This window comes from Eurytemora carolleeae, unplaced genomic scaffold, assembly GCF_000591075.1.
Source record: "Eurytemora carolleeae unplaced genomic scaffold, Eaff_2.0 scaffold1572, whole genome shotgun sequence".
NCBI classification, from domain to species: domain Eukaryota; kingdom Metazoa; phylum Arthropoda; class Copepoda; order Calanoida; family Temoridae; genus Eurytemora; species Eurytemora carolleeae.
Window position 1 is genome coordinate 36255 of NW_019397458.1, and position 10614 is coordinate 46868.

The window sequence follows — 10614 nt, forward strand, 5'->3', positions numbered from 1 at the left end:
CTGTTGTTTAATGTTCTATGTGTAGTGTTAGCTTGTATGTCTATGTGTATGTATTCTATACCTGTTCTGAAAAAAATGCATGAAAATACAAATCTAAAAAGCCACATTTTTACTTCCCTTCTTCTTCTTCCGTTCAAGTCTATATCTTCTGTCATGCAGAATAAATTTGTTTGGAAACTGCAATATAATAAAGGTTTAGAGAATAAACCTTGCTAGACTTCGCAGATTTTTGTGAAGTTGAAGCCTTAAAGCTTGAATTGAATTGAATTTAATTCTAATTTGAGTTGGGCCTTCTGTACCGCTGAAAAAGCTCATAGAGAAATAATCATTTTTGTGGGAATAAATCACAGATACAATGTACTTTGTCTGATCTAGACAAAAGGTAGGAATGAGTGAGCTGAGTCGTGTTCCGGAATACAGGGAACGGATAGATACAGAGGAGGAGGAGGAGGATGGGGAGTTAACCTCCGGCTCATCTAGAGAATCTTCTCTAGAGGTCAGTTTTAAAGCTCAAATCTTATGTTTACCTAGCCTGGGCACCCAGCATTGCCCAGGTTACTGATAGCTGCTCCTGCCGTCTACACGCCCACATGCTCGTAATTATTACGGTTTTATCTTTTTTTCCTAAAATAGTCGACTGCACTTAATTTAAAATCTCAAAACCAAGCTAAAAACATTCCCGTGGTTCTCCCGAGTTCCCTCAATCAAAATGTATTTAATCCAAATATCTAAACTTGTCCTGTAATCCAAACATATAAACTGTTCCTTTAATCCAAATATATTAACTGTTTCTTTAATCCGGCCAAATATCTCAACTGTTCCTTTAAACCAAATATTTAAACTGTTCCTTTAATCCAAATATATAAACTGTCCCTTTATTCAAAATATCTTAACTTTCCTTTTAGTCAAAATATCTTAACTTTCCCTTTGACCAAAATATCTCAACTTTTCCTTTAATCCAAATATTTAAACTGTCCCTTTAATCCAAATATTTAAGCTGTCCCTTTAATCCAAATATTTAAGCTGTCCCTTTAATCCAAATATTTAAGCTGTCCCTTTAATCCAAATATTTAAGCTGTCCCTTTAATATATTATGTGTGTAGAGAGAGAAGAGCAGATTGGCGTACAATGACGCAGGAGAACGAGCTAGCGAGTATCTTAGATCTGTTCTGGGAACCAGGAAAACAGCAATACAACATATTTTAATATTTACACAAACGGATGAGATTTGCTCAAACATAATTGTAGGAAAGAGCAAACTCACAATTTGTGTTCAATCCTGTTTTTGTTAATCAGCAAGCTAAAGTATTCACAGTCCCTTTATTATAATATTTCTGTAGAGAAAGCATATTTCAACCAGTTCTGTACATGATCAAATTAACAGAATACGAAAAATAGTTGTTAAACTGAAAACTAACAATTGACAAAGGAATTGAGTTTTTGACACAAACTCAAATTTTCTAGTCCCTATATCTTTGCAACCTTATTGCGTGAAGCTGTGATATTTTAAACCTAGATTATCTAATTAAATGGAATTGGGTTGCAAATATACTCCGGAAAACAATTTTCTCAATTATATTTTTTACTTTGTATTGTTTTAAAAGTTTGAACGAGATTTTGACCGAATGTGCACAAACAAGGCCTGATGATCCTTTAGCGTTCATTGCACAGAAGCTGGAGAAGTATAAAGAACTGATTCAATTTTATTTTTGACATATTCCCTACAAACAGTTTTAATCAACTTATAATACGTAGTAATCAAAATAGTAATTTATGGTTTCTGCCATTTTCTTCATTTTTAACTTTGTAATATTTTTATATAATTACAAATTCGAATCTAAATTCGAAATAAAAACTACACTGAAAGACACATTTTGATCATAAACTGGACTTCTGATGATTGACTGTATAATTAACGCAAATGCAAAAAGATTTAGTTAAATACTTAAGATTAAAAAGACGCTATTGAACAGACTGTCGACATAATTTCACGTGACCCTCCAATGCTCCATTCAAAGATTTCCGTTTGGTCCAATTCACAATGGTACCTTTTAAACTTTTTAAAGAAATTATTCAATTTCAGATGAAACACTTAATCATTTTCCTCTAACAAAGTCTGGTAAAGATGTATAAAGGGCTTTTGTTCGATACTTTTCGTTTATCAGTGCAAGGAATTTATTACGGAAAAAAAAATATCAAAATGCTGACTATATATTTCTTTAAAATAGCAGGTTTATGAAATAGGAGATTATGAGAGTGAATAATGAATACAAAACAAATTTAAACCTTACCATTAATATATGTAATATGTAATGTATGTATTAAATGTGTGTGAATAAATCTTTAAAAATAATAATAATGAGGGTCACCTGAAATTGAGACAAAAGTTATATAAATGATAAAATTTTTTTTTAGTAATTTGAAACATTCATAAAATTAATCATAATTCTGCAGGATTGGAAAAGATAGGAATACAACAGTCAACACAAGGGTAAAAAGTTCCGATACATTCAAGAGGTCAATAGATACTCCTCTTAGTCTCAGGTGATCAATACTATACATAGATCAATAGATACTCCTCTTAGTCTCAGGTGATCAATACTATACATAGATCAATAGATACTCCTCTTAGTCTCACGTGATCAATACTATACATAGATCAATAGATACTTCTCTTAGTCTCAGGTGATCAATACTATACATAGATCAATAGATACTCCTCTTAGTCTCAGGTGATCAATACTATACATAGATCAATAGATACTCCTCTTAGTCTCAGGTGATCAATACTATGAATAGATCAATAGATACTCCTCATAGTCTCAGGTGATAAATACTATGAATAGATCAATAGATAGTCTTCTTAGTCTCAGGTGATCAATACTATGCATAGATCAATAGATACTCCTCTTAGTCTCACGTGATCAATACTATACATAGATCAATAAATACTCCTGTGAGTCTCAGCTGATCAATACTATGCATAGATCAATAGATAGTCCTCTTAGTCTCAGGTGATCAATACTATGAATAGATCAATAGATACTCCTGTGAGTCTCAGGTGATCAATAGCCGAGTTATTTTGTTCAAGTATTATCCTTATTTGTAAATATTTGCGTCTACGACATGGCAGCAAAAAAATGTAAATTCTACTTATTAGTCTATACATAAATAAAACATGTATCTATATAATGCTGTAATGGTTTATTTTATATTAATCAATTTATCATCCCGACATGGACTAGGGGAAATTCCATTGTCGTTTTTATGATTGATAGTTTAAACTCTTTGATGTTACAAAGTTGATATATATTTTCACGCCTTCATTCCCAACCTTCCGTTTTATAATGGATATATAGGGGTTTTTAAGATATCTTCAAAAATTAGAAAATTAGAAATAATTATGTAGAACTGGTTGTTAAAAAAAGCATTAATAAATATGTATCTATTGGTTTGAGTTTCGACATTATAAATCAAACATATGACACTTGATTTAAATAGTTACATGTCTGATCCTACCGGTCTTTATCTAAGGTAAAGATGAGAAAAATATCCTCGTTTTCCTTTTTTGAAAAGATATCGGAAAGAGGCAATATCCTTCTCTCTTTATTCTCCAATAATCTGCAAGTCACTTTTTCAAACAATGACATTAAAGGGAGTGTTCGCGAAAAATAAAAGGGGGTATAGGCTTACGGCGAAAAATTATCGATTGTGAAAGCTACTCATCTTACTGCCTTGTGGAATGATTTAGAGAATCGAACGCAGAGACACCTGGTGGCCAACTAATCGGAGTTTTAAGTGCATTGTATATAAAAGAAATAAAAAATATTATAAAATACCAACTTTATACGAAAACGAATGCGTCGAAAATCATCAATGATTATTGGTTGTAATATCTGAATTGTTTGTTTGGAATTAGATTGATTTTTTTCACGATACAAGTCGTATGAATTGCAACTTTCTGAATTTGTATGAACGCTACGTTCTTCAAAAATTTTCTCCTTATAGACGCAACAGATAGAAGTAAGATTAGTATAGCGATCACCATCAATAATTTTTCGCTGTATGCCTATACCCACTTTAATTTTTCGGGGAACACTTCCTTTAAGAATCAATAGTTTTCAGGTAAAATATCTAGGATATCTCATCGTTTATACTCAGACAAAGATTTAAATGGTACGGTAGGGTTAACTCTCTAAATAGAGGATCGCTTGAAATGTCTACAGTCACTTTAAGTTTAATGTAAGATTGACTTTTTGCAGTGCAAGTGTAAACGAGGTTGATGAGCGAAGATTACCCCCCTCCACTGTGAGTTCTGCACCTGAGAGCAGTAAAATACCAAAATGGAAGGAAATCGTCTCTGCTGCGTCTTCAGCTCCTTCAGCTAACGGGGTAAATATTAGAGGGAGTGTTTACCTTGCTAATAATGCATAAATTTTTTTTGAAAATTTGAACAAAACCATCCCACCAGAAGATGACTCTCAGGGCCAAAAATGTATTTTCTGTAAAAATAACCGTCTTTTGCTAGAATCTTAATGGTTTCTAAGTCTAAGTCTATGAGGGAATAAACTTGCAAATCTGTGTTCTTTCATAGAGCTTTCTGAGATTCGATCTACACTTTTGTAACAAGCATTTAGTTTGTTAATAAAACATAAGAACTCTCCTTCTTCGTTAGTATCGAAATAACTGTTCTTTTTCGTTATTATTGAAATAATAACTGTCCTATGGTTCTTTAATATTGGAATAATAACTGTACTATGGTTTTTTAATATTGAAACAATAACTGTTTCATGGTTCTTTAATATTAAAATAATAACTGTCCTATGGGTCTTTAATATTGGAATAATAACTATCCCATGGTTCTTTAATATTAAAATAATAACTGTCCTATAGTTCTTTGATATTAAAATAATAACTGTCCTTTAGTTCTTTAATATTGAAATAATGACTTTCCTTTAGTTCTTTGATATTGAAATAACTGTCTTTTATTTCTTTAATATTAAAATAATAACTGTCCTATAGTTCTTTAATATTAAAATAATAACTGTCCCATGGTTCTTTAATATTGAAAAAACTGTCCTATAGCTATTAAATGTTGAAATAATAACCATCCTCTAATTCTTTAATATTGAAATAATTGTCCTCTATTTCTTCAATATTAAAATAACTGTCCTTCAGTTCTTTAACATTGAAAAATACCTGTCCAATAGTTCTTTGATATTGAAATAATAACTGTTCTATAGTTCTTTAATATTGAAATAATAACTGTTCTATAGTTCTTTAATATTGAAATAATAACTGTCCTATGGTTCTTTAGTATTGAAATAACTGTCCTATAGTTCTTTAGTATTAAAATAATAACTGTCCTTTAGTTCTTTAATATTGAAATAACTGTCCTATAGTTCTTTAATATTGAAATAATAACTGTCCTATAGTTTTTTAATATTGAAATAATAACTGTCCTATGGTTCTTTAGTATTGAAATAACTGTCCTATAGTTCTTTAGTATTAAAATAATAACTGTCCTTTAGTTCTTTAATATTGAAATAACTGTCTTATAGTTCTTTAATATTGAAATAATAACTGTGCCATGGTTCTTTAATATTGAAATAATAACGGTCCTATAGTTCTTTAATATTGAAATAATAACTGTCCTATGGTTATTTAGTATTGAAATAACTGTCCTATAGTTCTTTAATATTGAATTAACTGTCCTATATAGTTTTTAATATTGAAATAACTGTTTGATAATTCTTTAATATTGAAATAGCTGTCCAATAGTTCTTTAATATTGAAATAATAACTGTCCTATAGTTCTTTAATGTTGAAATAATAACCATCCTTTAGTTCTTTAATATTGAAATAACTGTCCTTCAGTTCTTTAATATTGATATAACTGTCTTATAGTTCTTTAATATTGAATTAATAACTGGCCTATTGTTCATTAATATTAAAATAACTGTCCTATAGTTCTTTAATATTGAAATGTCTAGCCTATAGGTCAATTTAATGTTGAAATAAGAATAAGAATAACTGTCTTATATAGATCTTTTATATTGAAATAACTGTCCTATATGGTTATAGTTCTTTAATATTGAAATAATAACCGTTCTATGGTTTTTAACATTGAAATAATAATATGTAGTATTTTTATACACTTTTCTTTGGGATTATTGATTTTACATTAAAGGTCCACTGTGCTGGTTAAATAGTTATGCGTGTCCTCTGCACTAATTATGAATAAATAAAAATTAAAAATAAGCATTAGAAAATATTTTTCCACAAAAAAATAATTTTTCTTATGATTCAGAATTTCTCAACAGTTATTTCTGTATTTATTGCGGAAGGTTTAAAATCTATCTGATGTCATATATATATATATATATATATATATATGATTATTTGGCTAGTCTTTTTGTGTGCAACAGCTGAACCGATCAGGTCCAAATTTTTTGTGGTTGCTCATATAGCACGAGGAAAATGTTTTGTCTATGAAGCATAAAGAGTACCATTAAAAGGACCTAGTTTTATGAATAAATATCATCCACCCCTCCAGCAAATACATAGAATACATAGAATTCATAGAATACATAGAATACATAGAATACATAGAATACATAGAATACATAGAATACATAGAATACATAGAACCAAACTTTGCGCAATATTCACAATTTTTCAATTTACAAACAAAGTGAAATTCAAATGAATTCTTATGAGAGTTTAAAAATTATCCTTGATTAGGTTTCTAGTGCTCCCAGCAGTACCTGGAGTTATAACAGCTACCAGGCTAATCCAACTAGACGATCTCTTAGCTTAAACGCACTCAGGTATAATTATTTGATCAGGGTTGAGATATTTTCTAAAATAGTCGAGTTCTTGCCATAAAACCCGGATTTTCTTATCCCTGTCAATATTTCAAAGGTTTACGCCATCAAGCTACAAAGATATTTGAGTTTGTGGCAAAATCTAGATTCTATTCGAGGGGATGTAATGTAATGAATTTTCTTGAGAATTTGAACTTTGAAGATATGAATTCTTTCTTACAAGTCAATTTCCAGAGTATCTTGTATGTTCAACAACAATGTTCATCTATATCTTTTTATGTAAACTGAGTCCGAATTTAATGAGTTTGAGCCACGTCTCAAATCCGCCAATAACCGGTTTCAATTGAGCGCCGGCTTAAATCTTGAAACATTGAATACAATTTTAAGCGCAACCAACCCTATTTGATCCGCGTCTCAAATTTAAGCCGCGCCTCAAGTTCTTTAAACTCGGTCTCAGAACAACAAATATTTGTTTAATGATTGCATTTATTTACAGAGATGATCAAACCGATGGTACTCTGCCGGACACTGACAAGAAACAAAGAAAAGTAACATCTATTAATATCATTCATTCAAAAATAGGGATTATTGAGTTTTTACTATAACTATACGCCTGACTGTACCCTTTAGTTTTTATTTTTAAATACATTATGATTGATCCTGATAAAATCTTGTTGGGTGGGTTTACTGAGTTATGTTTGTGAGGACTGAAGGCTGTTGCTTTCAGGGGTGATTTTTTCTGATCTTTTAGTCTCTCTAAAAAAATCCCGACATATTCTTCCTGAGTACTGGGTAGTTTTTTTTTGAGAACTATATGTAAGCATAATTCTCTTCAAATATATTTCCCCCTAAGGTTACAAAGAAAATGAACACTTACTTCAAAAATTATTGAACGCTTAAACCTCATTTTTTTGTAATCTTTGACCATTTGATCAAGCTCAAGCAGCAGAATAAATTGACACATGACTAGGTTGCTAAGATAAAGGAATTAAAACATTAGAGTTTGTGTCAAGTATTCAGATCCTTGTTTGTCTAGAAGAAGAAGAAGACCCCGACGGTTGCAATGACAGCTGATGATTATAGAAAGAAACGAGGAATCATTCAAGTCAGAAAAACTGGTAAGATCTAAAAATTATGAAAATTAATAAGGTTTTCTGTATTCATCTGATTATTATCATTTTAAATGGTAGTTTTAAGTGAACCTCTATTGTAAGTGCTAGGTGTTCTATTCAAATCGGTAGTACAGTACCCTTCAAGCATTTGTTCGCGCCAAAATTATGAAAAATTTTCAATGTTCAACTGCGTTGCCGTTTCTCCTTTTGATTCATTCATGCATGCATAAACAAGGAAAAACTAACAAAGAAATTCAGTCTATGCCGAAAACTCACTTTTTCTAATCCCTATATACTTGCAACCTAATTGTGTAAATCTTTGATATTTCAAACTTAGATGATTTGATTTAGCAGAATTCACAGAATATCAAAGAATTGCGACTTTTGTCTTCAAAGATATAGGGATTAGAAAATCAGAGTTTGTGGCAAAAACTAAGTTACTTTATCTGCTTTCTCTTTGCTGCTGCTCAGATAATGGTTATGAGTGTATACCTGGGATTTAACTGTAAAATTGAAGGGAAACTTTAAATTCCGTAGAAAGTCTCTTTTATAAAATGCGTATCAAGGATTTGTATGAATTGTCGTAACTTAAAATTCATTGGTACTTGTTGGAATCATTATTAAGTCGTGCCATATCTTAGAGGATGAAAATCCGGCCGCCGCGGGTCAGAAGAAGAGCCGCAGGAAGCCTCGACCACCGTCCATCCTAACCGACGATTTTGATATCCAGAAACATTTCGAGAGGAGCAGGAAAATGCGCGACCAGCGTTTAGTCAAGGAGAGATAGTTAGATACAAACAGCTGATGTACTGTGGGGGCGGCCATGAAAATTTCGCAGAACTTCTTTTGTTCCTTTCTCGTTAACCATTTGTACTCTCATTATATAATTAAATCGATTCTAGATAAAGGATTTTGCTGCAATTTAGTGACATATAAAATATTTATTGCGCATAAAAGTCCTCCAAAAAAAGAACTTTAAAATAGTTACAAAATTGCGTACAGGATTGGATAAAAATTTCAAATCCTTAATTATAGCAATACTTACCGATTCTTTTTATGTAGCTTACGATCTGAAAATTGTTACAATTAGAGGTTTACGGAAACTTCAATGATAAAAATTTACTTTTAAACTAATTTATTTTATTCCTTTTTACGGAACAATTCAGATTTATTCTGGTGATTTTAAAGAAATAGGTATTTTCCGGAAGTATTGAAGGCCCCACCGGATATTTCCATTTCAAATACATTTTTCAGCAACGGATACTTTTTTTAATGTACTAAATTAGAAAAAACCACCATATTTGTAAACCCTTATTTAAAAATAACAAAAAAAATCAATAAATAAACAAAACATTGTCTCTCAGTTTGAATATTATTTGTCTCCTTTCAGTTTTTCTCCAGTGGTAGGCGATTTTATTAATTCAATGAAGACGACTTTTGATTTCAATTTTTATTTAAATCAGCATTGATACACTTAAACATATGAAGTCAAAAGAAACTTTCAATTAAAAAAGGTTCTCTTTGATTACTTGTAAACTTGTAATTCAAAAAAAGGTTGTTAACAATTAAAACTTAAATGAAAAGTCGTCTTCATTGTATTGATATTATCACTTTCCACTGTAGTAACTTATTAAGTAAAAGGGGCTGTATACACTGCACAATTGCAGTCTCTAATGTTCATTGGACTATGTAAGGTCATAACTTGAGTCTAAAAGTCGTCTTCCTATTCCAAAGTATTCTGGTTCTCACTGTACACTTTATACTACAGTATCCTTTTAATTTGATTTTCTGGTTAGAAAATGTTTGTTGTTGTTTTCCAACCTTGATACTTTCTATATTTGAGAGGACTGTTCACCCATTTAGGAGATTTCTTGCCAAATATAATTTCAGGGTTTTGCCAACGTCAAATCTATTCTTATGAATTTCGGAAACAAGTTTTTAAAATTTTATTTTATTATCTAAGATGTCAATCTTGGTTTTAACGATGAAACTGTTTAAAAAATCTACTAAAACAAATAATACATAGTTTGACTGTTAAAATGTTCGATGAGTCCCTTTAAATATTGAAAACCTGTCTTGTATATTTCAACTACTTGTTTACACAGCTAGGCAGTGAAACTGAATCGGAGAACTTGTTTTCTAAAAACAACTCCAACAAAAAGAAAAAAATGTATTGTCAAATATTTGCATACGTTTTTGATCCAAAAACAGATAACTCTGGAATAGGAATATATATATATTATATATGTTAGCTATAGCTGACCAAATGGCTGGACCTAATGGGCTGAAAGTTTTGAGGAAACCCATAGATATCCTAAAAATAACTTAGGCTAAAATATTCGAATTTCTTTTCAAAAATTAATTTTTTTTTCTTTAAAATTTGAATATTTTTTTATCCAAAGTTTTTTTTATTCCACAGACAATGTCGGGCACTTCAGCTAGTCACTAAGAAAGTTAAAAGAGTCTGTTTACTCTGCACAACTTCTGTGTCCCATGCTCCTTGTACTATTTCAAGTCATAACTTGAGTCTAAAAGTTATCACTGTACGTTATACATAACAGTGCATAACTTGTAATTACGCTGTTACAACCTAACTTTAATCTAACATCTTGAAATATACTCAGTTGATAAAGAGACTCCGCTTTGATTACTGCGAGATAGTAATTAAGTTCTTT

The 10614-nt window shown here is 30.7% G+C and overlaps 1 protein-coding gene across 1 annotated transcript; it reads left to right on the top strand.

Annotated features, from left to right (window-relative positions):
• Positions 1-230: 230 nt before the first annotated feature.
• Positions 231-9302, top strand: LOC111714398 (uncharacterized). The gene is made up of 9 exons (XM_023489500.1): positions 231-496; positions 1104-1180; positions 1605-1682; positions 2455-2544; positions 4263-4392; positions 6745-6830; positions 7324-7375; positions 7864-7945; positions 8581-9302. The coding sequence occupies exons 1-9, from the start codon at positions 389-391 to the stop codon at positions 8724-8726; spliced, it is 849 nt and encodes a 282-aa protein (XP_023345268.1). The 5' UTR covers positions 231-388; the 3' UTR covers positions 8727-9302.
• Positions 9303-10614: the final 1312 nt, after the last annotated feature.